The 25,244-nt window shown below is 38.8% G+C and overlaps 1 protein-coding gene across 1 annotated transcript in view; it reads left to right on the top strand.

Annotated features, from left to right (window-relative positions):
* The window catches only part of ryr2b (ryanodine receptor 2b (cardiac)), a 71,263-nt gene extending 46,770 nt beyond the window's left edge, over positions 1-24,493 (top strand). Inside the window, exons 72-104 of the mRNA XM_084735423.1 lie at positions 21-182; positions 375-437; positions 1,947-2,075; positions 2,913-3,025; positions 3,717-3,813; positions 4,490-4,620; positions 5,519-5,570; positions 6,079-6,147; positions 6,340-6,439; positions 6,655-6,734; positions 7,361-7,437; positions 7,636-7,709; positions 8,017-8,097; positions 8,814-8,902; positions 9,617-9,745; positions 9,895-9,999; positions 10,243-10,324; positions 10,926-12,202; positions 12,374-12,444; positions 12,741-12,885; positions 13,031-13,117; positions 14,125-14,337; positions 14,471-14,601; positions 14,851-14,893; positions 16,537-16,673; positions 17,528-17,588; positions 17,999-18,145; positions 18,323-18,457; positions 19,563-19,719; positions 20,000-20,064; positions 21,696-21,796; positions 23,247-23,298; positions 24,205-24,493. Coding sequence (XP_084591549.1) covers positions 21-182; positions 375-437; positions 1,947-2,075; positions 2,913-3,025; positions 3,717-3,813; positions 4,490-4,620; positions 5,519-5,570; positions 6,079-6,147; positions 6,340-6,439; positions 6,655-6,734; positions 7,361-7,437; positions 7,636-7,709; positions 8,017-8,097; positions 8,814-8,902; positions 9,617-9,745; positions 9,895-9,999; positions 10,243-10,324; positions 10,926-12,202; positions 12,374-12,444; positions 12,741-12,885; positions 13,031-13,117; positions 14,125-14,337; positions 14,471-14,601; positions 14,851-14,893; positions 16,537-16,673; positions 17,528-17,588; positions 17,999-18,145; positions 18,323-18,457; positions 19,563-19,719; positions 20,000-20,064; positions 21,696-21,796; positions 23,247-23,298; positions 24,205-24,300 — 4,551 coding nt within the window. The 3' untranslated portion in view covers positions 24,301-24,493. The remainder of the gene's footprint in view (positions 1-20; positions 183-374; positions 438-1,946; positions 2,076-2,912; positions 3,026-3,716; positions 3,814-4,489; positions 4,621-5,518; positions 5,571-6,078; positions 6,148-6,339; positions 6,440-6,654; positions 6,735-7,360; positions 7,438-7,635; positions 7,710-8,016; positions 8,098-8,813; positions 8,903-9,616; positions 9,746-9,894; positions 10,000-10,242; positions 10,325-10,925; positions 12,203-12,373; positions 12,445-12,740; positions 12,886-13,030; positions 13,118-14,124; positions 14,338-14,470; positions 14,602-14,850; positions 14,894-16,536; positions 16,674-17,527; positions 17,589-17,998; positions 18,146-18,322; positions 18,458-19,562; positions 19,720-19,999; positions 20,065-21,695; positions 21,797-23,246; positions 23,299-24,204) is intronic.
* The last annotated feature ends 751 nt before the right edge of the window (positions 24,494-25,244 follow it).

Here is a 25,244-nt window from a genome sequence, read left to right as displayed (position 1 = left end):
CATGGCATTTCAATACTCAGTTCAGCCATGAGAAGAGGAGGATGAAGAAGAAGGGAAATCGTTATTCCACACATACCTCTCTCATTGTGGCCTCCATGAAGAGACTGCTCCCTGTGGGACTCCGAGTTGGTTTTCTGAGCGACCAGAGCCTCATCGTGTTGGCCAAGAACAGCTTCACTCAGGTCAGCTGGAAATGTAGACAACACCAACATTAATGTATTTCCATGACGACAAAATCTTCTAAGATGTAAATCACTTTAATGAGTGTATTTATTTGATAGTCTCCAGTGTGGTGTGATTAAAGTGAACATGAGAGTCTTAAAATATTTCTATGGTATATTTATTTAATGTTGGGCATTTTTTGCGTCCCACAGAAGAAGACTGAAGATGAGATTCGAGAGCATGTTTTCAGTTGCCTTATACATCTTCAGAGTCAGGTAAAGACTGCTACTTCATTTTCAACTTTTATTCAACACAATATTGATAATTATTGCTAATTTTTAATGATAAAAATTCAAAAACTATTTTTGATTTACTCACCTTAGTTTGATTTTAGCCACATTGTCCAACACATAGGTACAGACTTGACAAACAGAACAAAAAAAAACTGTTATACTGCCAAGCTGACCTGCTTATTAAAAAATCCTCATCATCTGCTCTCATTTCCTCATTTCATGCTGTTTCTGTTTTATCACAATTCGGTGATGCAACAGAAAAACACACCTGTTCAATGATTGCTTGGTTGTTTGTTTGTTTTATCAAGGGATGTGATAGTCTGTTTATAAGCCAGGGCGTGTTAGTTATGTGCTTTCATGGCAGTTTGCATTTAATGCATTTAAGTGAAACTATTGAACATTTGATTGAACAGTTTTCTTATTGCTATTGATGAATTGATTGAATTGATTGATGAAGTGTCTCCTGACGATACATGTGGCGACACGTGCAGGCTAGTTCAGGCAGACAACTCGAGCTGCATCACCAATCACACGTGACATACCTCACTCTCAATAGTACATACTGAACGCACCCTTCCAATCTGGCGCTGCCTGCATGCATTGCTGCCCTGCACAGTGTCGCTTGCCTGCTCTTTTAACCCCACCACCACCCCAGCATCCACCTGTAGGCGACGGGGGGTTTTCAAGAATGACTGAAAAAGTGAAATTCCTATATCAGAATATCCTTAGTTGGAGACAGTTTAAGTGCAAATGTCAAGAAAAAGCATATAGAAGTCGGTTGCATGAATTCACTTTTTGGACTATCTTCTGTTAGAATGTGAACAAAAGCTCATATCTTTTCTACATTCTGCAGAAATCCTGCATACCTGTTAACATGCCAAAGAAGTGTGTGATGAATTAAACTGAAGAAGCTCTTGTACCCTGGAAAATCCAAAGCTGTTTTTTAAATAATCTCAGTCAGTGACTCATTGTTCATTAGAGACACAGAGTATTCATGCAATATTTGTTTATGAGTCAGTGATAAAAATGTTTATTCATAAGTCAGTGATGGAAAAGAGCGTAAATTCTGTTTTGCCATTAGCATAAACAAAGTTTTAAACAGAAATTTCACCATATTTTTGGCTGTGTGAACATTTGTAATTAATTTCAGTGAAATAGTCAAGAGTGAGTCTTGTTGTTGTTTACTGTATGAGAATTCAAGCAGGGAAATTAAAGGCAATAGAGAAAGCAAGATTCAGGACAACGACTTGATTCCTTAATGATGTTTATTCACCTACGCACTTCAAACCAAGCTTTTTCATTTCCTCTTCGATGTGTTTTGCACTGTGAAAGGTGAACTGCTGCTTCTCTTTTCTCATTGCCATAAACCTTTTTACAGTGGATTGAGGACCTCTCCAGCAGCCTTTCTAAAAATATCTTTAATTGAATGGTTGAGATATGAGAACAAAAGAAAGAACGAAAGAAAGGTGCCATTCTTTTTTCTCTTTACAGGCATCAGACTGCTTGAGGCAGGAGGCTCTTAATTCTGAGCACCCGAGCCAGCTGGAGGCCATCACTGACGCCCAAAGGACTGCAGACAGGATTTTGGAAATAGCACAAGTCCTGCATTACCTGGACCAGGTGAGCTTTTCAAGCAATATAAAACATCATTAGTAATGCATTCAGGTACGAAATCATTGATCAAATCTGCTGGAAATGTGGACTGGTGGTGCTACTTAATCAGTCAGCTGTTAGCTCTAAAGTGACAAGTAAAGTGGCACAAGGACAGCTCTGACTGTTTTCTTTTCTTTTTCTTTTTGGCATTAGTTTCAGTGATTTTTTTGTTGTAACATGTAACATGCTTTTATATTGAATTGTTTACTCTAGTTTGTGTGATTTGATTGTATTTACTGTTGGACATTCTGAGACATTTTGTGGAATATTAATACTATAACCTGTACTTCTATCCAGTCTATAAAATTCCTTATATGGAGTATTTTTCTAGTCTTCTGTAAATAAAGTGACTTTTCATCGAGTGTGACTGTAAAAAATGTTTTGTAAAGAAAACACTCCTCAAGTAGTATTTACAGTAGTGTTGCTGAATTGTTTTTTCATTAATTTAAACTATATCTATTTACAAATACATAATTGTAGAAGCACCACGTTATTTGCTCACTGGCTGCAGTGCTGCACTTTTGATTAATTGTTGTTGGTATAAGTTAGGATTTGCTTATTTTCCAACTTTTTTCTTATAGTGAGCCCTGGAATAAGAAAAATTGGTGTGTTCGTGTTTCAGACACTAATAGGTTTGAATGTATTGCTTTAAAGAAAGTCATACCTGCAGTGCCAATGCATGAAAATGCAAGACAAATGCATGAAGGTGAAGCTCTCCAGCAGCTACCACTGAAACCCCTTATGTCACTGGAGTTTCATGTGAACTACCTTGTTATATTAATCTATATTTGGTTTTGGGTTCAGGTGGAACACCCACAGAGAAATAAAAGACCTGTGTGGCACAAGGTCTTATCCAAACAGAGGAAACGAGCAGTGGTGGCCTGCTTAAGAATGGCTCCCCTCTACAACTTACCCAGGTACGAACACATGATGTATATATGGCTACCTCGTATACACAAAAGTGCTATTTATGCTATCAGGTGAATTGCTTATTATTTTGTTGCTTGATCCATTAACTGAGGGTTTTATTTTAATCTGAAGTTAGGCACAAAATGAGTCAGCGATAACCACAATTTCATCAGATTTTGTTGCATTCCTCCCTCTGCCCTTTTTTTGCTGTTCAGACCAAGAAATTGTGAATATGCTGTATGAACTTATACAGTAGCACCATAGGGATACAAACCTATTTAGGTGCGTGAATGGCAGCTCTGCATTGTGTAGGAGACACTACTGTGATGGAGAGGTAATGTGAAACCTAATTAGGTACAGGCATGTCAGGGCCGTGAGGTGTCAATTAGCATATGAAAGCCCTGTGGCTGTGTGTGGTATGTAGGTGATACAGTATAGGAATGGTATTTTGGCGTTTGTGTCTTGTGAATTATAGCCTGTAGCACTCCTTACTCTCTGGTGGATGTAACAATCATTACGTTAGATTGGCAGAAGAGGCCTTGATTAATGAGTAATAATGGGTCTAATCAGGGCTCTTTTATAGTTTAATAGTTTCATTTTATGCTGCCTGTTTTCAGTCTCTTATTTGCATTTGTCTGTTGCAAATAAGACCAGTGCAAATGTATTGCTTTCGCTTCATCCTTTCTTTTTCCTCCTCAGGCACAGGGCTGTCAACCTGTTCCTCCAAGGCTACAATAAATCCTGGATATCAGCTGAGAACCACAGCTTTGAGGAGAAACTTGTGGAGGATTTAGCTGTGAGTGGAAATGCAAGCCATATTGACATTGGTGGTTTAAAATAAATCCATTAAAATAGTTGGTACGGACCTATATTTTGAATTATGATCAGGTGAGAAACACAAAATGTCACCTGTAACTCAAATTTTTTAACCATGAATGTGTGTAACTCAAACATGGTCCAAAATTGCTTTTGATTAACTTTCTTTAGAACATTGTACTAACTCTAACTCTACATTAGATTACCTGGACCAAAGCACCTGGACAACTCTTTCTCCATGTCTCATGTTGATTCTGGGCTCAAGCTTGCTGCTATGTTGATGATCTGCAAGAACAATTTATATCATTAAGATGAGCTTCTCAGGCAGAACATCCTCTAGACTCTGTACAAATCCCACATACTTGGATGCACCAAATTCATACTATATAGTAATACTGCAGTATATATGCTAATAAGAAATGACACAAGATGCTCTCAGACAACTGTCAGTTAAACCTTATTTTGGGAAGACAGTCCTTTCCTTTTCTATTGTTTTGTCTTCACTGTTCGCATAAAAGCAATAATTTTGTGTATGTTTGGTGTATACTGTGTATGCGAGAGAGCGAACCTGGCATTTGTAAACATTAGTCAGACACCAGTGGCTGTGGATGGTCAGTGTTTGACATTATCTGCTTTACTCTCTCACTGGACTGCAGAAAGGACGTGGGATGGAGCTGTATGGAGGCGACAGAGAGGAAGAAAAGGATGTGGAAGATGGCGCCAAACCGATCGATCCCCTCCTACAACTCATTACACTCTTCAGTCGAAGCACCCTGAACGAAAGGAGGTGTGTGTGTGTGTGTGTGTGTGTGTGTGTGTGTGTGTGTGTGTGTGTGTGTGTGTGTGTGTGTGTGTGTGTGTGTGTGTGTGTGTGTGTGTGTGTGTGTGTGTGTGTGTTCATTATAAAAGATCACATGCAGTAAAAACCCCAGTCTACCTTTATTAGTGGTCAAACCAGGAAAGTCAATATTAAATTGGTCAGATGTGTGATTTGTTTCTTTTTTCAACAAAATTCTTTTCTGAAACCTTGAAATCTGATACATGTTTCAATTCTTTGTAGGTTCACCCTGCTGAAATGTTTATTGGTACAAGTAACAACAAGACTTTTTCTTTTAGACACTTTTTGAATAGAAGTACAATTTTCCAGTGTTGGGTTATGCATGAATGCTTCCTTTGGCCTAATGGGTAACCTGTATGTTTATCAAAAAAAATTAGTATTCTCATGGTATTCCTGTGGTTCTCTTATTATTCATGCATGACTTGGTCCACCAATCCCATCAGGTATTGCTGTGATATCCCCATGACATTGCTGCAGAGACTCAGACATTGTCTGTGAGCATTACATTAAATTAACTGTTTGTCTCCCGATCACTGCAAAGACTTTAGGAGAGGGAGAACACTCTCACTAATGCGGTCACTGCATAGATATGATCAAATTAACCAGATTCCAGGTGATGTTCAGTGCCACTGGGACTGTCGCACTCTCACACAGTTTAGGGGTGTACTGAGGTGCTACTGTGACTATAAACAAGGGGATCATGTTTATGAATTTGAATGGATCCAGTGAGGATCAGCTCCAGATTGGCCAGGAACTATAGTCATTGACCTGCTGTTTTTACAAATACTTAATCTGTTAATAGACCTACGTATACTAATATAATGTCATCTGTCTTCTGTGTTCACAGTAAGCTGGGAAATGACAGTCTCTATCAGTCCTATGCTGCTATTATGGCCAAGGTAATAGAACATGAAGAATTATTTAGAGCTTTAGTATTTAAATATTTGTTGATTTGTTCAAATAATGTTACGTCATGCATTATTCTGAAAGGGTTGATGGCCTGTAAATTTACATGTATAGCATTACACAGGCGTTATTAATAATGTTGTGACAATATTGCATTTAATAATTCCTGGTTCTGCAGGCCTGGGTAAAGGTCAGAACAAGAGACGAGACAAGACACTTGAAAAGGACTTGAATGTTACAGATGTTGCTATAAAGGTTTTTTTTTTATTTCGGCTGGCAGGAATAAACTCTAAAGAGATAAAAACTCTACAGTTTAATGGGACATCTTTCAGTATTGCTTTTATTTTTGTGCTTTTATGTCTTTTCATGTCTTTGTGCATGTCACTTACAATATATAATAAAAAGCAAGAGCTGAGTTTGTACATTTTGTATCTCTTCTGTATTGATTAACGGTCTTCCCCTGTTTTATCACTGCAATGCCTTGTATGTTTGCTCTCCCAGAGCTGCCACAGAGAGGATGATGATAATGATGATGATGATGATGAAAAACAAGAGGTGGAAAGCTTTGAAGTGAGTGAACAGAATTAAAAGTGTTTCTTGCTAACAGTATTTAATCATAATTGACTTTTTCATCTTAATTTTTCTACTGCAATGATGAAATTAAAATATTACATTAATAATTCATTGACATTCAAGTTATATTTCAGTGAGCAAAAATGTAATAAATTCTTTATTTTATATTTTTTCTTCTCTATGGCTCAGGAGAAGGAGATGCAGAAACAGAAGCTGCTGTACCAGCAGGCCAGGCTGCATCATCGTGGAGCTTCTGAAATGGTCCTGCAAACTATTAGTGCCAGCAAAGGTAGGAAAAGCTTAATTACTGAAGTAAATAATTTCTATTAAGGTTAGGTTTTTGCTTTGTTGAGGTGAGCTGAGTCCTGAACTCTAAAGTTAAAAATAAAGTGAAGCATTTCTTTTGTTAAAGTATACATGATGATCTGTAGCAGTTGTGCACTATTATTCTTCTGAGTCTGTGCTGCAAAGCGTCTCACTGTAACAAACTTCAAATCCCATCAGGGGTCATGGGCCCCATGATTGCTCCAACACTCAAGCTGGGTATTGCTGTTCTCAGTGGAGGAAATGCCACTGTTCAACAGGTACAGTGTGTCTCCCCTTCAAATTGTACAGCTTAACTATTTGGTTTGTGTCTTTTTTTCTTTGTATATTCCCTGGTTTCTGACATTGACCATTTCTGCCTTTCAGTCAGGGACTAGTTATTTTAATATCATGAAACAAAGGATTATAATAATTACCACAGATAAGATGAAGAGGAAGTAAAATTAGATTTGGTGACACCAAGAAATAAGGTTATTACAGCAGCCAGATCAGATTGCTAGAACAATTGCCTTCATAATTCTGTATAGCTGCAGAACAGTATAGCTGTAAAATATGGTATTCAGTAGTGGAAGATGTGGGCTATATAAAAAAAAAAAAACGTGATGATAAATTTAATGAATAGAGATGTCATGATGACACATTATGTGGTAACTCACTGTAGAGCCCATCAGTTAAGTAAGAATCTGGACTATTCCTGCAATAAATTAAATGCTCTTTCTTCAGCATGTGGAGTTTTTAACCCATTCAGAATATATCACTTTCATGATAAAATCTTGTTCCGAGACACATCTGCAAAGCTTTCAGTAATAAAAATAATGTAATTAATAATTTTATATGAGATTCTGCTCCATGCACAGTCCTCATTTCTGATGCTTTTGTTTGATAGAAAATGCTGGATTACCTGAGAGAGAAGCGAGATGTTGGCTTCTTTCAGAGCATGGCTGGACTCATACTGTCATGCAAGTGAGTAACTGTAAGAAAATTCTCTGACAAGACCTGTCAAATGTCACAAAGGCCAGCAGGCTTCATGTACAGATTGATAAAAATGGTAAGCGCGCAAAATCTTTTTTTTATCCTTTTGTGTGTCTGTGTGTGTGTGTGTGTGTGTGTGTATGTGTGTGTGTGTGCGCGCGCGTGCATGTGTGTGTTTTTGCTATCCAGCGTTCTGGATCTGAATGCATTTGAGAGGCAGAACAAAGCAGAAGGATTAGGCATGGCTATGGACGAGAGCTCAGGTACTGTATTCATATGGAAATAAAAAAAGAAAAATCAATTTCTGTGAAGCCATGTCATAGCATGCAGCCAGCTGTGAGATCCCCGGGCTGGAGCATACTCTAAATTCACTCTCCAAATTCACATTTTATTTCTCTGCCTTTTACAGTCCTGAGTATTATCAACAGCCGTCTCCCTTTCTGTTCTCTCACCTGTCTAAATTCATCATATATTCTCTCATTCACTCTTTCATGACCTTTTCTACAGTAGTACTTCATTCCTGCCTTTCATCCTTCCAGTTCATGCCGTTTTCTGTCTTTTTTTTCCCAGGGGAGAAGGTGATGCCTGACAAAGACATAACTTGTGACCTGTTTCGTTTTCTACAGCTGCTCTGTGAAGGACACAACTCAGGTTATTTGCCCTCTGGTGTAGCCACTTACACTCTGTCACAAAGTTCATGTATCATATTGATGTCTGAAAAATAGAAACGTACACCCTAGAACACATACTTGAATAAAAGGAGAACACAAAACAGGCTTAATTGTTTCTTCACCTTAAAGGGATAGTTCACCCTGAAATTAAAATTCAGTCGTTATCTACTCAGCCTCATGTTGATTGAAGGTCATGTTTAGTTTTGTAGACCACACAACACTGCTGGAGGTTTCACAGGAAAGCAGTGTTGTAGAATTTCCCAAAGAATGGAAATGAATGGTGAATGTTCAGACAGAAAAAACAACCCCCCCAAAAAACATAAAATGCCTGCATATCTCTTGTCTGGCATAATTCAAGTTTCCTGAATCCCTGACATACCACCGAAATGTGAATGTGGCTCCAAGCTAAGGATATACAGTGAAGATTCAGAGTAAAAACATGGTGTAAATGACATCTTTGAAGTCACCTTGGCATGTTGGGGCTTTAGGAGATGAGCAGTATGGAGGCATTTTAAGTTTTAAGGCTTTATTTTTGGGTGAACTGTGCCTTTAATGTCACTTTTATATTATGCTTATGAGAGTATAGCATTGATTCATATTTGTTGCTCTAATTCACTTCCATTACCTATAACAGATGAAATTCATTTGCTGTTTTCAGTATGTAATGAGCACGTACTTACCTTCTTCATGTGTTAGATTTCCAGAATTACTTGAGAACACAAACAGGCAACAACACCACTGTCAACATCATTATATCCACTGTGGACTATCTTCTGAGAGTACAGGTAAGCCCACAGTGACAGGTTTTCCTTTGTGATGCTGTACTTATTTATTATTGTCCAGCACTATAGAGTGTTTTCACAGCGCATCATCAATCTTAAGGTCGGCGATACTGACTGTAAACAGCACTTTCTTGCTTGCAAATATTTTCCTTATTATTTGCTGCCTTCAAATGGAGTCGCATTTTTGCATTCATCATATTCACAAGAAGAGTTCATATAAACTGTGGTATTTATGACCTTGTTTCTAGAAAATGTCTGAAAGTGCTGAGTTAATGAGTTGTGTACATGACTCCCATGAGTCTGAATGCAGCAATTGTCACTCAAAATGGTCAATATTGGTCAACCAAATGATAAAAGCATGTAAGAATAACTGACTAGTTTCTGATCAATTGACTATTTTAAGAAAATTGACTGAAGTTGGATGTTTCAGTTGTTTATTTGACAGATCAGCATCTTGATCCAAAAAGTTGTACAGGTGGTTTCTTAGACTGAGACTTTGTAACATGCCTCAACTGTGTATGGGCTGTGCAGCAACTGTAGGATCCCTGAAAACCTTTATTTGGCTGCTGTGTGAATACAAGTTCTGTTTGTCATCAGATTGAAGATCCTCTTAATTGTAAATTCATCATGGTGTTATCATAACATTGCATTTAGTCTTTGAAATAATACTTTTCTTGATATCATAAATCACAACTGTTTTTCTTTGCTACGCTGTAGGAGTCAATCAGCGACTTCTACTGGTACTACTCAGGGAAGGATGTGATTGATGCACAAGGCCAACACAACTTCTCCAAGGCCATTGAAGTGGCCAAACAGGTCTTCAACACACTCACTGAGTACATACAGGTCAGTCAGTCTCCGTTACATGTTATAGTGTCATACTTCGGTCTTCTGGCTCTTTTCCTGAACATATATAGATTTATTAGTCAGGAAGTTCAACTAGTTGAGATGCTTCTGAAAATGATGCAGCTCACATTATCAGTGTGTTTATCCAGGGCCCATGTATTGGGAACCAACAGAGTCTAGCTCACAGTCGTCTTTGGGATGCTGTCATTGGATTCCTCCATGTCTTTGCCCACATGCAGATGAAGCTGTCTCAGGTACAGCACATATATTCTCCCATTTAATTGGCTTTTCCTGTCTAGAATTCTGCTGAAACATAAAATAATAGTGTACTGTTCTACCCCAGCAAGTCTTGTTTTAGTCTGCTGGCAATGTTAATACAAAACATTTAATCTGTTAATGCACTATTTGTAAAGTGCCCCTGGTAATGTGTTTGATAAATATGTAAAATGAAAGATATTGGATGAAAATGAAATTGTAAATTTTTTTCTCATATACAGGATTCAAGACAAATTGAGCTTCTTAAAGAGCTCATGGATTTACAAAAGGACATGGTTGTTTTTTTGCTGTCCATGTTAGAAGGTAAGATTTCCACTTATCCTGATGCTCCTATGCCTCCGCGGCAGCCGTGTTCAGAGGCTTCGTGTTTTTGGGTCTTCCCTCCATCCCATCCCATGTGAGTGTGATATCTCAAGAACACCATGAGGGGAATTCTTCAAATTTGATACTCAAGGATGAACTGATTAAATTTTGGAGGTCAAAGGTCACTGAATTCACGCACTAATTATGACAAAATTCTGTTTTTCACTGGAAATTATTTACTGGAATCACACATGTCAATATAATGATAACTTCCAAAACTTTAATATTTTGTTGATTTTGGAGGCCTGTGTGGACAAAATCGGTATTGTTTCCAGTGTCAAAAATAAAGTTATCTTAAAAAAAAAAAAAAAAATTCTGCTTTTTTTAAAACTGGCTAATGTGCTACTTACTGTGACTTTACCTGGGAAAAGTTAACACAGACTGGTGTCATCTGACTTCATGGGTAGCAGGCATAAAGAATAATGGGTGGAGGCAAACAATTGTGAAACTGTTATTCTAGTTTTTCCACAGTTTATAACCATATAAATAGATTACAGGTTAACATAAACTGTATTTCTGTGGCTGTGTTTCTCTCCTGCAGGTAATGTTGTTAATGGAACTATTGGAAAACAGATGGTGGATATGTTGGTGGAATCATCAGGAAATGTGGAGATGATCCTCAAGTTTTTTGACATGTTCCTCAAACTTAAAGACCTCACCTCATCAGATGCCTTCAGAGAGTATGACCCTGATCGTAAGGGCTGCATCTCCAGGAAGGACTTCCAGAAAGCCATGGAGAATTGCAAGCATTTCTCCCAAACTGAGACTCACTTCCTCCTCTCCTGCATGGACACTGATGACAGTGAAATTGTGGATTATGAGGCCTTTGTGGATCGCTTCCATGAGCCAGCCCAAGACATCGGCTTCAGCATCGCTGTCCTCCTGACCAATTTGTCCGAACACATGCCCAACGATTTAAGACTAGGGACATTCTTGGAGCTGGCAGAGTGTGTCTTGACTTACTTCCAGCCCTATCTAGGACGTATTGAGATCCTTGGTGGTGGGAAGCGCATTGAACGTGTTTACTTTGAGATCAGTGAATCCAGCCGCACACAGTGGGAGAAGCCTCAGGTCAAAGAGTCAAAGAGGCAGTTCATTTTTGACGTGGTCAACGAGGGTGGAGAGAAGGAGAAAATGGAGATGTTTGTCAATTTCTGTGAGGATACCATCTTTGAGATGCAGCTTGCAGCACAGATATCTGGCTCTGACACTGGAGAAAGGTATGCTGAGAAAGGAGGAGAGGAAAAGAGTAAGAGTGAGGAAGAAGGGCTGGACAACAAAGGAATGTTTTTCATGTTGATATCTCTGCTTTCTGTCAAACACCTGAAGGCACTGATGAAGATGACCCTGAAGGATATCCTCATGTCAGCTGTTTTTCTCCTCAGATTGATTTTTATGGCTCAGGTCAGATGTATTTCTGTTGTAATTCGCAGCGTCATATATGTGCTGTACATAGCCTTTGTCAACGGTGGGCTCATAGAGGGAGCCAAAAAGATGAGGATATCGGACTTGCTGGGTGGGATCCTTGAGCCGACTCTTGATGAGGTCATGGGGGTGCCAAGTGGCGTGGATCGGCTGAGGAAGAATTCTGCCAGTTTGTCTTCCCAGAGAGAAATGAGGGAGATGGGGCAAGTGGCAGCTGTGACCTCCCCAAGGGAGGTGGATGTACTGTCAGACATATTTGGCCTTAAATTGAGGAAAGAGGGAAGTCAGTACAGACTTACAGCACAAGACCTCACTGCCAGTCTGACTGACCTGTTCAACACAACCTCCAGAAAAGTTACAACTGCTGATTTTTCCGTGAAGCACCAGGGCACGGTATGAATTTATTTGTATCTTTGGATATGAGATGATGTCCATAACTTTTTTAAATCTTTAATGCTCAGTGTGTTTCATTTCCCAGAAGTTTTGCTGAGCATAATTTTGTACTGCTTTGATACTGTAGTGTTTCATATTAATTTTTGATTTCCTTATGAATTTTACTGACAGCAACATAAAGTCTGCACCACCACTGAGGAAAAAACAGAAGATGAGAAAACATCTGAATTTGAGAACACAAAGTGAGTCCCTTGCTTCACCATTTAATCGTCAAAGAGAAATTACACAACATCCTAAATGCTTGATGCAGAGTCAGTTAAAGTAGAAAAATAAAGACAGTGGTGTTAGGTATGATGGGTCTAAAACTTAGAAAAACTATATTGTCCAATTAAGCTGCAGAAGTGTTGATGTCACACTTCATCATAAAACAAGAAAAAGTTAAAGTTTGATTTCATCATTTCAGGTACTCTCTTGATAAAAGAAATAATAATTTAAAATAATTTGACATTCCCTCTGTTTGTGCTTGGGCTGTTTGCAGAGGGAAGGAATCTGAGAAGAAAACTGGGAAGGAGAGAGCCGAGGCAGAATGGAGAGCCAAGAGATGCTCTAATAAGTCTGAGGAAACGGAGAGCCAACAGTCTGCCCTCTGGGAGACGATAAGCACTCATAACAAGGGCCTGCTGGTAATAGACAACTAACACACACACACAGATGCCTGTGCACTTATGGATACCCATACCAACACAGATAAAGATGTCCACTTACCAGCACTTCAGTTTGCGCATACAGGCATAAAACATCTGATGTTTTTTTCTTTTATTCCCCCAGAATTACTTTGCAAGGAATTTTTATAATATGCGCTTGCTGGCTCTGTTTGTTGCCTTTGCGATCAACTTCATCCTCCTGTTCTACAAGGTGAGAGCGCACCTGTGAGAAAAATCCAAAATTACATCAACTTTGTAGTGTTGCGGGTGGAAAGTCGACTACACTAGATTTCACATGGACATATTGCACTTACAGCGACTACAAGGAACTTTCACGTTTTATTCTGGACAAAAGAAGTGGTGTTTCCACTGTAATTACCACAAAATAAAATGTCAAAAATAAAATAATCTGAGGAAAAATCTTGAGACAGTTTCATAATCAATTAAGTAGCTTTAAATTTATTTATCTGACATCTTACTTGTTATTATAGAGTGTACAGTTTCACAAACAAAACATGGGATTGTCCCATAAAATATTCCTTTTAAACTACTTAACAGTAGTAAAGATTAGCGGTACTTGGACAACCCCAAACAATGACATACTATGTACACAAGAATGTATTAGTAATAATAATCTAATAATAGACTATTAAACAATGCAACACTCACGGTCACCATCTTTCATCATAACAGATACTTTTACTTTGGGTACTAATACAATAATTTTGGACTTAGTGCTTTACTTTTAAAAATTTTAATGCAGGGCTTTTATTTTTTCCAGTGTGGTATTGGTACCTTCACTCCAGTAAGGGATCTAAGCACTTCTTTCGTAGCTGCAAATTTTGTAACATGTTAATTATTTACAGGCTTGAGCCTGTATGGCATAAACTGCTGATCTCACTCTGTCCACTCAAAAAACCCCAAAAGGACCAAGGGAAAATAAGTTTATTTTAAAAAGTTTTAAAGTTTTGAAAAGGCTTTATTAATTAATTTGCAGACTCATTATATGCTGTGTAGCCTAACTATTTACCAGCAATGGTTTAACTAGCAAGCATTCCTTGATAAGATCAAAAGAACATCAGAGACTGTCAGAGAGGAGTTTTAGCTTTTTGGTTGCTGTAGTTTGGTGATGTGGAACTGTATTGCATTATACTGTGTGTGTGTTTTGTCTTTTTGGTCATGCTTTGTCTTTCTTTTGGTGTCTTACTGTCTTCCCAGGTAGCGTCTTTGCCTGCATCAGAAAAAGAGGAAGGAGTGGTCACATCTGTTTACAGTGAGGAATTGGACTCTGCTGCTGACAGTGATGACGAGGAATCAGTTTATTTTGTGCTGGAGGAGAGCAGTGGATACATGGAGCCGGCACTCCATTTCCTGGCTGTAGCACACACACTCATATCCTTCTGTTGCATTATCGGTTACTACTGCCTCAAGGTATACTGGCACAAGCGTACTTTTGCAGATATAATGAACTCACTCTCACTTTTTCGAATTGAATTTTGGCCATTTAAGAATGGACTGATTATTCAAGGAGCCAAGTGATCTCTGCAGTGTGTTTGATTGGCAGGTACCATTGGTGATCTTCAAACGTGAGAAGGAAGTGGCACGAAGGCTGGAGTTTGACGGGCTGTATGTGACAGAGCAGCCCCCAGAGGAGGACATCAAAGGGCAATGGGACCGACTAGTCATTAACACACCGTATGTTCATAGCCACATAATCCACTGGGCTGATGTCATATTTACATCAAATAAAAACATGTTTTAGACTTTAAGTTTGAGGAGCTCACTGTTAGCATATGTTTATTATGATGTTACAAGTCATACACTACAGAAATGCTTCACTCACAATGATGTCTCAGTTGTCAATATATTTTTCAGAACAATTTATTAATATATAATTATATATACAGTGAATAATTACGTTTTTTAAATTCTTTGTCTTTTCAGATCTTTTCCAAGTAATTATTGGGATAAATTTGTGAAGAGGAAGGTAAGTTCTTCAGAGGACTCTGGCTGTAATTTTGCACAGCAAAATATTATACATCCTATTCTAAATGTGCTTATCCGTGTATGCAATTGTGTACATATTTCAGTCAGTGACAGTGCATTAAGAAACTAACTGAAATTTAATGAGCCATTTAATGGCAGGTGTAATTATTCCCCTATCAGCTACCAAAGTGGATTTTATTGTCTCCAGAGACAGTGAGACACTTTTAGTTTCCTCATTCTGGTTGCCACTCATGTTATGAGATGAAATTATTCTTTGATTCAAGAAACACTTTATTTGTCTTCTTTTTTTTTAAAAAAAAAAAAACTAGTTAAGTTAGACAATGCATCTAGAAAGAAAGAAGACAGATCTGTTCAGTAAAAGTAGAATACTGTAACTGGTTTTACCGGTTCACTCCGGTGAATATCTTCCTAAAATCCCAAAGTCTTCATAAAAGCACATTCCTCCTCTTTTCCCCAAGTGAATGGCATCAGATCAGGTTCTCATCAGTGATAGCCTCATCAGAGGATGCTGGAAACAACATTAGCAATATTCTTTCCGATGCCATCTTCCTAAACATTACAAATTGTAACACATTTTAACAAAGGACAGGTGGCCTGAGTGGGGCTCATATGGAACAAGGTAGTGGATACTGCCAGAGCTGATTGTGATTGGCTGAGACTCCTTCCAATCTGGCAAACATGCCCTGAAATATACATCTCTGTAAATCACAATGTATTTTTTTTATTGCCACAAACACCAATATTAGAAGAACTAGCTATTTAGCACATAATGCCTTGTGAAATAAATGTATGATAAAATTAGTTTGAATGGATCTCCATAGAGCTAGATTTTTTGTTTTGGAGCCAGCATCCAGCCCCCATTAGTGGCACTAAATCTTAAGGTACTTCAGCTTTTTGCCACTGGGGTGGCCACTTGATCTATATAAACCAAGTCTAGAACTGCCACAGTGCATTTAATACTCTGCATTGCATCCATTTAAGAGCCTGCAGTAAAATACATGGTCTAATGCCTTCAAGTGCTTCTGGTAATCCACTTTTGACTTTGGAGGTTATAGATATTGCTTACCATATGTTGAAGTGCTCATGTTTGTAATAACAAAATGGCTCTGTGATAAAACTAAGCTTTGGTAGGTTGTTGTTTCAAGTTAATAAATCAAGTGACATAAAGTTTCTTAGAGCCATGGCAGCACAATAAGAAGAAACTTTGTCATGATTAAATTCAGTACTTTAAGTGTTTGTTCTAGCCAAGGTTCCCTGTATATACACAATTTGGAAGGAAGGATATAATATAAGAATAAAATATAAGCCTAGATCAATACAAATGGCTTACAGCCATATACACAACCACCATGCCACTATGGGGGATGCAGACACTGTGCCCCCTAAGAAATATTATATCGTCAGCACAGGCACCAGAAAACCCTTTTTTGTTCGGTAGCCATCATAAGCAGCACCATCATGTTGTCAGCAGCATTAAGCTGCCATCTCATTATGGTACAGACTGTGCAGAGGGAGTCAGCCAGTTGCCTCTTGCTATCTCTTGTCATTCTTTATTCATATGAAAAGACAGTGAAGAGACTATTGTTGTAGTCCCAATGTAAACCTGTCCTCTTCCCTCATCAGGTGATGGATAAGTATGGTGACTTTTACGGCTGTGAAAAGATTAGTGAACTCTTAGGTCTGGACCAAGCTGCTTTAGACTTCAGCTCTGAGAGAAAAGAAAGGAAGAGGCTCAAGAGAGACGCTGCCTGGAGTGCTCTGTGAGTAAAAAATGCCAAAGTCTTAAAGAGATCCATGAGGAAGCTGCAGCTATCTAGTCTGTCACTTGTTTTGCCCTGAATGCAGTTTCAGAAAAACAAAATATGGTGGACTATTAAATAGGAGAGCATTTAAAATAGTTTTTTTCTTGATTACATTTGTCATACTGTGAGGCATCAAAGGAAAAGATCTTCAAATTTTTATGGCAGTATAGCATATATGTACATCATTGTTATAAATAATAAATAATTCTGGCCTTTGATAGGTAATATAATATGCAGCTGAGCAGGTGGCTGGTACAAAAACAGCTTGCACTGATGATAGCCATCCTGTGGCGTTCTTTTTTGTAGGATAGCTGCATGTGTTTTTGCATGCGGGCAATGTGGTATTGATATACAATGAAAAATCCTTAAATCAGGAAATCAATATAGCTCTTTCTCAATTGCATTTTGCTGTATCAGTGAATGGGAATCCTAAATGAGCCCTGCTGATGAACCACTGACGGTTATGTCCTGCTTTTGTCTGGGTCTTCTTAGTTAACATTTCAGACAGTCAGTTATCAATATCCTATGCCATTATTTATAGCCACTTTCAATGGTGTTGTGTATGTGTTTTCCGAGGTTGTGTGTATGTGTGTGTCACCTACAGGGGTAGCAAAAGAAGGACAAAAGAAGGTCCTAGAACATTATGGTGTACTTGAGGAAGAACAGGGCGTTCTGAATCACATGACAGAGAGGCTCTTTTAGAAGAGACACTGTAGCAACAAAGTTCTGATTTTAGCCATGGACTGTTTTTTTTACCTTCTCTCACATGTTCTTACCATCATGTGTCTGAGTAATAATGCTGTTTATTTCAGATTTAAGGCCATTGACATGAAGTACCAGGTCTGGAAACTAGGAGTTGTGTTCACTGATAATGTAAGTTTGGTTGTGTCTAATATTTAATGGCTGCCTGCTTGATTGGTTTGTGTATGCCCTCTTGTACCTGCAACAATAAAGATAAAGATGTCACCTCCTGAAATTTATGTTCACAGATAATGCAATACTGCCCAGCAGTGTGTGTAAAACACATCAGATATTTTACGACTTACTCCTGATTTGTTTAATCTCTTGTTCTACTGTGCTATGTTTCTGTTTAATTCATGCTGCAGAAGTGACAGTAGTAATATCCTGTGATTCTGCCTTATCTAAAATACACATTTGTCCCTGTATCTGTCCTGGTAATCTATATTGCCTGTTTTTATATATACACGTGTGTGTGTGTGTGTGTGTGTGTGTGTGTGTGTGTGTGTGTGTGTGTGTGTGTGTGTGTGTTCGTGTGCTTACAGTCTTTCTTGTACTTGGCTTGGTACATGGCCATGTCAGTGCTGGGTCATTATAACAACTTCTTCTTTGCTGCTCACCTTTTGGACATCGCCATGGGTTTTAAGACACTTCGTACCATCCTTTCTTCTGTTACACACAATGGGAAACAGGTGTGTGTGTCAGTCCTCTATATCCATCTGTCTTGTGTGTTCGTAGCTTCAGTTTGCATGCATGTGATGTTTGCTTTCACGCTGTAGGGTTATATGGGGGCTTTTCTGAGATGAAGAAGCGTATTAAAGCCCATCTGCCTCTGTCTATCCATCTGTAATTACATGTGTGTTTGTCAGTTGGTCCTGACTGTGGGCCTGTTGGCGGTGGTCGTGTATCTCTACACCGTTGTGGCCTTCAACTTCTTCAGGAAGTTTTACAACAAGAGTGATGACAAGGACACCCAAGATATGAAGTGCAATGACATGCTCACTGTGAGTTTAATTTGCATATTGGCACACACACACACGCACACACACTTTAGTCTGTTCCTCCGCATTTATCTATCTGCAGCTTTCCATCCTCTCTATCTGTCTCTGTTGATCTTTCTAGTACCACCTCAGCCACACACCTCATTTTCTACCTCCTCAGATTGAGAGGGGCAGAAGAGGATTCTGACAGTGATCCCCATTGTTGGACCGAGAACAGCCTCTTGTCTTAGTCCCTCTACTACTTTCCCATAAAATGATGGACACATGGATACAAAACAGCTCCTCAAGCCTTAGCACAGCTCTTTGTTTTGCCATTCACAACATTAACACCCCACCGCCTGCTTTATTCTCTACACTGTCACTCACACAAGCAGACGGATGGGCAGCGATAGCATTTGAATAAAACCCTACCATTATAGGAGGCAGGGAATATTGCATTAAATCCTCAGTGACACTCACTGTGCTATTGTTTATGCTTGACTTTTAGCAGCACTTTAGTAACAATGATTCAGAATCCCATTCCCACCATTATAACATCTCAATCTCTACTGTGTAGTCTCCTCTTCACAGAAAGAGTAGCAATTTCAAATTTTGAATGTTCCTTGAAAGTTTAGTAGACATTTTTTTTGTTGCTTTTGTTCAAGTTTCTTGTGGAAAATATTATCCTTGGCACTTAAAAGCACAGTACCCTCCCTGCTAGACAAGTTGAATGTTAATTCCTCTTGCCTCATACTCTTACATAAACTCCTCTTGGGGAAATTCAGTGTGTGAGGCGAAGAATATTGATTAAAAAACTTATACTATTCTGTGAAATTGTATAAACATGCTGTATGTTTGAAAGTTTTAAATGCCCCCTCAAAAGCAATCAGCATGGAGACAGGCATGAAAATGCAGTAAATAAGTTCTCATGTTGTTTTGCAGTTTGAAATTTCGGCATAATGTGTTATCCTTGGAGTTTGGAGAAACAATAGTCCAGTCCCTTTTAGACACTTTGACGAAGATGGCTAAAGAAAATGCCTGTCTGGCAAGGATATGTTGGGGGAGAAGTGTACTCATCCTCAGGTAAAAAAGGATACTATACAATAAATGAAAATGTCTTTTCTTTCAGTGCTACATGTTCCACATGTATGTTGGAGTCCGTGCAGGCGGAGGCATAGGTGATGAGATTGAGGACCCTGCTGGAGATGAGTTTGAGGTTGAACGCATTGTCTTTGACATCACGTTTTTCTTCTTCGTCGTCGTCATCCTCCTGGCCATCATCCAAGGTGAGTCTCACACCTGAATTAGTATTACATCTCAGCTGGAGAACATGTATATTACATGTTTTTACCAAGACCCAGAAGTACATTTTATTCCCCTTGTTTGACTAGAGTACATTTGATGAATTTTTCATGTAGAAGTGGAAAAACAACAAAGTCTCTGTTTATTCCTCTGAGTCTTTAAGTTTCGCTGACACCTGTCATTCAGAGACAAACACAGCCATGCACATGAATACCTGTGCACCAACAGATACACAGACACACACAATTGTGGCCTTCTTTTCAGGCTTGATAATTGATGCCTTTGGGGAGCTGCGTGACCAGCAGGAGCAGGTGAAAGAGGATATGGAGGTGAGATTTGACACTTTCTCTCTTTCTCTCACATACAAATACCCACCCACCGACCCACCCATGCGCATACACAAGCCCAATTCCCCCTCGGCCCTACCCCAACATGCTCTCGCACTACTGATATGTACCATCCATTTTTACCTCAAGAAAGTAGATAGTACAGAACATGCATACTTGATTTCAGCGTACCTACTCATTTCCCACAAAGAGGCAATGTGCACCATGTATGTATTAATTACTCAAACAAAAGGAGGAAGTTGAGAAAAATAAACAAAAGAAAAGAAGGTGGGTGTTCACTGCCACAATAGAACATTTAGGGGTCCCACCACCTTACTCTTGAATTGAAGATGCATTTCTTTTTAATTACGATTCCGCTAGTTGATCAGATTTGCTGAACTAGAGTTACATCTGATGCTTGCTTTATTGGAGCCTGTGGCACAGCGTTATTGGCAGTGCAGCCACAGTGCATGTATTCCTCAGTGGTTTGCCTCTGCAACAGGTGTGAACAGAAGCCTACCAAAGCAGACTCTGCAGGCAGTACTAGGAAGGTTAAAAGAGACTTTATTATGTGGTCACCCATATGGACAATCATCAACAGGTATGTAATCAGAACAGGCAAACAAGTCCAAAGGTGGAGGAGAGGCAGGCGGACAATGAAAGGCTGGACTGCTGAGGTGACAAGGCAGCACAGATGATCTGACAAACAGTGGTGAGCTACCCTCTCAATATAAAGGGTACACACGTGAGGCCGCTGAACACATAGCTGTTATGCTCACCTCCACTTGAGTGGCACACACAGTATAGTCAGTGTCTGCAACTGTACCTTCACGTGAAAAAAAACAATCATGTGAAAAATAGCAGAGAGCCATTGTGCAGTTGATTAAAAAATAATATCAGAAATAATTCAAGCAAAATGTTTTATAGATTACCAAAAGCTGAAGAGAGCAGAAGCGAGCAGTGGCTGTGAAATGATTACAAGTATTGTATTAGTGTATAGTATAATACTGTATTTTGTTTTCTGACATCAGTGATTAGTGCATGTTTTCATTTAGTATCTGTATCATCTCGGTCCCCCTTTGTCTGTTTCAAAAAATAAAACAGTGCCACAGATGTCAAAGCTGCTTTTCCCAGACATTAAATTTCACAATTTACTCTGCTGCAGTCAGCAATGATAAATCAGTTTCAGCTGCCACTTCCATCCTATAATTTGAAGCCCTAAAAAGGATTGCCCTAAAACACATATTGCATTAACCGAAAAAGCACAAATTCAATTGTCATTTTGCCAGCACGAAACCTTTGCACAGCTACATAGTAAATATGAGCAGCCAACATAATTTGGCTATTTAGTACCCCAAAGTGATGCAAATCCTCAATAAATATGCCCCTGTGTCTCTTCAGAAGGCTTGGTAGTGAGTAATTCTGGAAGAATTAAGTTGCTGCTGTTTGCCTTTTGTGGGCCTCCTTTGAGTGCCTTTGCAAAAACAAACAGCTTAAAAGGTGTCACTGTTTTGCTAGCAGGTTGCTCTGGTCTTGAGGTGGGGATTGTATTTTATGTTTCTTTAATAAGAACGTCACGTATGCTCAGCCCTGTTTCATGAATTTATACATGTCTTACATCTCTTCCCCTGCAGACCAAATGTTTCATATGTGGAATAGGAAGTGAATACTTTGATAAAGTCCCTCATGGCTTTGAGACTCACACTCTGCAGGAGCACAACTTGGCCAACTATCTGTGAGTTGACTCATGTTCACCGCTATCGTGCCTCGGGTTGCCAATGCCTCAATCTAACACTAAAGCTCACAACTTGATATGTTGTTACATTTGTCATGTTGTCTTTCACAGAGACAGTGAAGCACAAATATTCTGCATGCTCCACAATACTAAATCTTCAGCCACCTCAGCACTTGCGTTTATGATTCAAATTCAAACCACTGACTTGTTTCTTATTTATCAATATTTTACTAATAAGTGCATCAATTAACATTATGTCATTTTGATGTGTGTAATGCCAGAGGGATTGCTGCTCACTTCTCAGTCTCAGTATTATTAAAATATTAAAATGTCAAAAAGCTCCACCACCACACAGATATTCTGCCACATCTTGTAATATATAACAACACCTATAAAAACAGGGTGCAAACCACTGACATAAATAAAGGTGGATGTGTTTCTTCACATCCTCCTGCTGTACAAAAATGCAGCCAAAATATCCCGGATATGAGCGCTGCAGCAGTCTGCACAGTGACCAGCATTGGAGCAATGCTTTCAAGTTCCTGCCCAAACATCTGGCTGGCTCAATTGTGATCAGAGCTCAGCTGTCAATCACTCTGTTAAACCTACTTTTTAAAGCATCAGATAACTAATTAAAGCTAAACTGATAAAAAAAAAAAAACCTTTGACAGACATCAACATGATAAGAGCTACCTAAAATGACAGAAACCATTTTAGAAAAGAAATATATTTGACCGGTACTTTGATGTTTTAGTTTGGCCCATGTCCTATCTATTAACATTGGGGAGGCAGGATTTATGACCTACACTGCAGCCAGCGACCAGAGGATGACAGAGATGTTCTGGCTTCACTTTTAGGGAGCTCTCATGTTGTCCATTTCAATATGTCAGTGGTGCAAACTAAAACAAGGCTCAAATAAAAATCAGTTAATCACTAAGTTAATGAAAACTTTTTCTTCTATGTATATGATTAAAAACAGGTATTTGTAAGGTGTTGCTGAATTTTTCACTGTTGCCACATCAATAATTGCCTTTGGCAAGAGCGTATTGAGCCAAATTAGTATGGATTCCACAAGATGTGTTTGCATCCTCTTATTGATGGCCTGCTCATGTCAGTGTATGTATGGTGGCTCTCCATGTGGCATTTTGAGCTTTCTTGGAAAACGTGTATAGACTGAACCCTCATAATTCATAATTTAACAAAAGAAATGTTCAGGTAGTTTTCGTTATTCCTTGATTCTTCTCAATCATCAGATATTTGTAAGCATTTAAGTAAATATTTAACTTGATTGTGAAAAACAGAGCTGCTTTATTTGTATTTCCACTCGAAATACTTATAACTTTCTTATAACTAACTTGGTAACTTTCTACCTGAGTGTGAATTTCTCCATATCAAATCCAAATATATACAGGAGCTGTGTGACATGAATCCTTCTGTCGTGTCCTTACAGATTTTTTCTGATGTACCTCATTAACAAGGACGAAACCGAACACACAGGGCAGGTATAATACTTACTTCTTCTGTTTTATTGTTGCATGAAAGTAAGAACAAGGCCTGCACTTTTAATGCTTTTAAACAATTCTATTGTCATTGCCAATTCTCGCATTCCTTAATATGTCCCTCTACAACGGTTCCACCATGTCTCAGTGACCTTTTAATTCCAACATTTGCCACAGAAATGACAAAGCTGTAGTGTAACCTTTTCAACTAAGACGGAATCTGTATTCAGTCTGTCTTTCAAAAACCCTATCAGTCTCAACATGCACATTTTATGATAATATACATGCCAGGAATACCCCTGATTGCAGTTCTCTTTTTACTCATGTCAGTGGGGGTGTTTCAAAACGAAGCGGGCAAATATTTTACATCACTTGATCTTTTCAATAGAGGAGCAGAAAGGAGTGTTTTCAATCAGCAAAAACATTTTCAGTTTCAAAAGAGCTGCATCTTTTCATCTCTGTCTTGTGTCTCGTACTCAGTGTACGTGAATCTATTAAAGGGATACACATCAAGGTAGATGAGACCATGTTTATTTCTAAATACTGCACAGTGTAAGAGGAAAAATAATAAATCCATTTTATTTTAAATCATTTGGATTTATCTTTGTGGAACTGAATGCTTTTTAAATGTGACACTGCGGAATTGATAAAAAGAAGAAAATATTACATTTTATATCTGCCTGAATTATTTTGGACAAATGTATACAGGTGTCAGGTGAAGATTATAAAGAGAGCTGCTAGGTGGAATGTGGAAAATGTTTCTCCATCAAGCCACACAAACCTCAAAAGAACTTTAAATTGAAATAGTATTCTCTGTGGAGACTGTTTAGATTGCTATTTTACTCATCTAATCTGCTCTAGTTTGACATAGTTAATAATGATATATTACCACTGTGTTGTCTTTGCCAGGAATCTTATGTGTGGAAAATGTATCAGGAACGTTCCTGGGAATTCTTTCCCGTGGGAGACTGTTTCCGTAAGCAATATGAGGATCAGCTGGGATGAAAGGAAATCTGAGAGATCTAAGGCCTCCCTAGATAATGTCATCACACAGAAGCCATCTTGACTGATGCCCTTGGACTCACTTAATTACCTTGAATTGTGTGTGTGCACTACATTGATTTTGGAGTGATTTTCCCTCAAAGTATACGGATGTATTTATGCACATGAGTATTTCTAAAACATATTTATTAAATTATTTGGAAACTGAAGAAAGAGGACCATTTGTTTATGTTTAGATACAAAATTAATTCACTGTTTGTTTTTGTCCTGTGGGCAGGAAGTTACTTATTTCTTCAGTTTCTTGAGTCTCCAAAAAAAAGTTTTGCACCAGTTTACTCTTTTATACATCATTATCTCAAGCAGTCAAAGCTGGCACTTTGCTGGCGTGATGTGTCTCTGTAGAGCTCATGTTTTGTGAATGATGCGACTTGTCTTTCTAATCACAGCTTCCCATCCCTTTCCCCTGTGTGACATCCAGATAAACACTCTCCCTCTGGCATTTGTTCTTTTTACCCTCCTCTTCCCTGCTTCTTGTGACTCTCTCTTCTTGTCTGCTGTACTCATCTCTCCAGGATCCCTCTCCTCCTCCTGTCCTTGCTTCTTAATTTTTTTTTCCCCCTTCCCTCTGCTCTCGTCCCGCATCCTCAGCTCTTTTCCCTTCTCATTACCAGTCTCTGTTGCATGCCAGCAGGTGTCTCAGTGCTTGGGTCAAAATATTGCCAGGGAAGTGGATTACCAAGCTTAACAACACAATTGACCACAATCACAAAAGCCAACAAAGTCTTTGGGGAATCCTCTAATCTAACTTGGTGACTAAAGTAGCGTGGCAAGTTTTGTTAAAGCGTTAAAAACTCGCCCTGAGTATGTGCATGTGGGCACAGATCTTAACAGCGGGTTAGCAGGCGCAGGAGGGCCACCTACAGATATTGTCCTCATTATGCAAAGGT

Source organism: Lutjanus erythropterus, chromosome 14 (genome assembly GCF_056507025.1).
Source record: "Lutjanus erythropterus isolate fLutEry1 chromosome 14, fLutEry1.hap2, whole genome shotgun sequence".
NCBI lineage: Eukaryota > Metazoa > Chordata > Actinopteri > Lutjaniformes > Lutjanidae > Lutjanus > Lutjanus erythropterus.
This window is presented reverse-complemented; position numbering and strand designations above follow the sequence as displayed.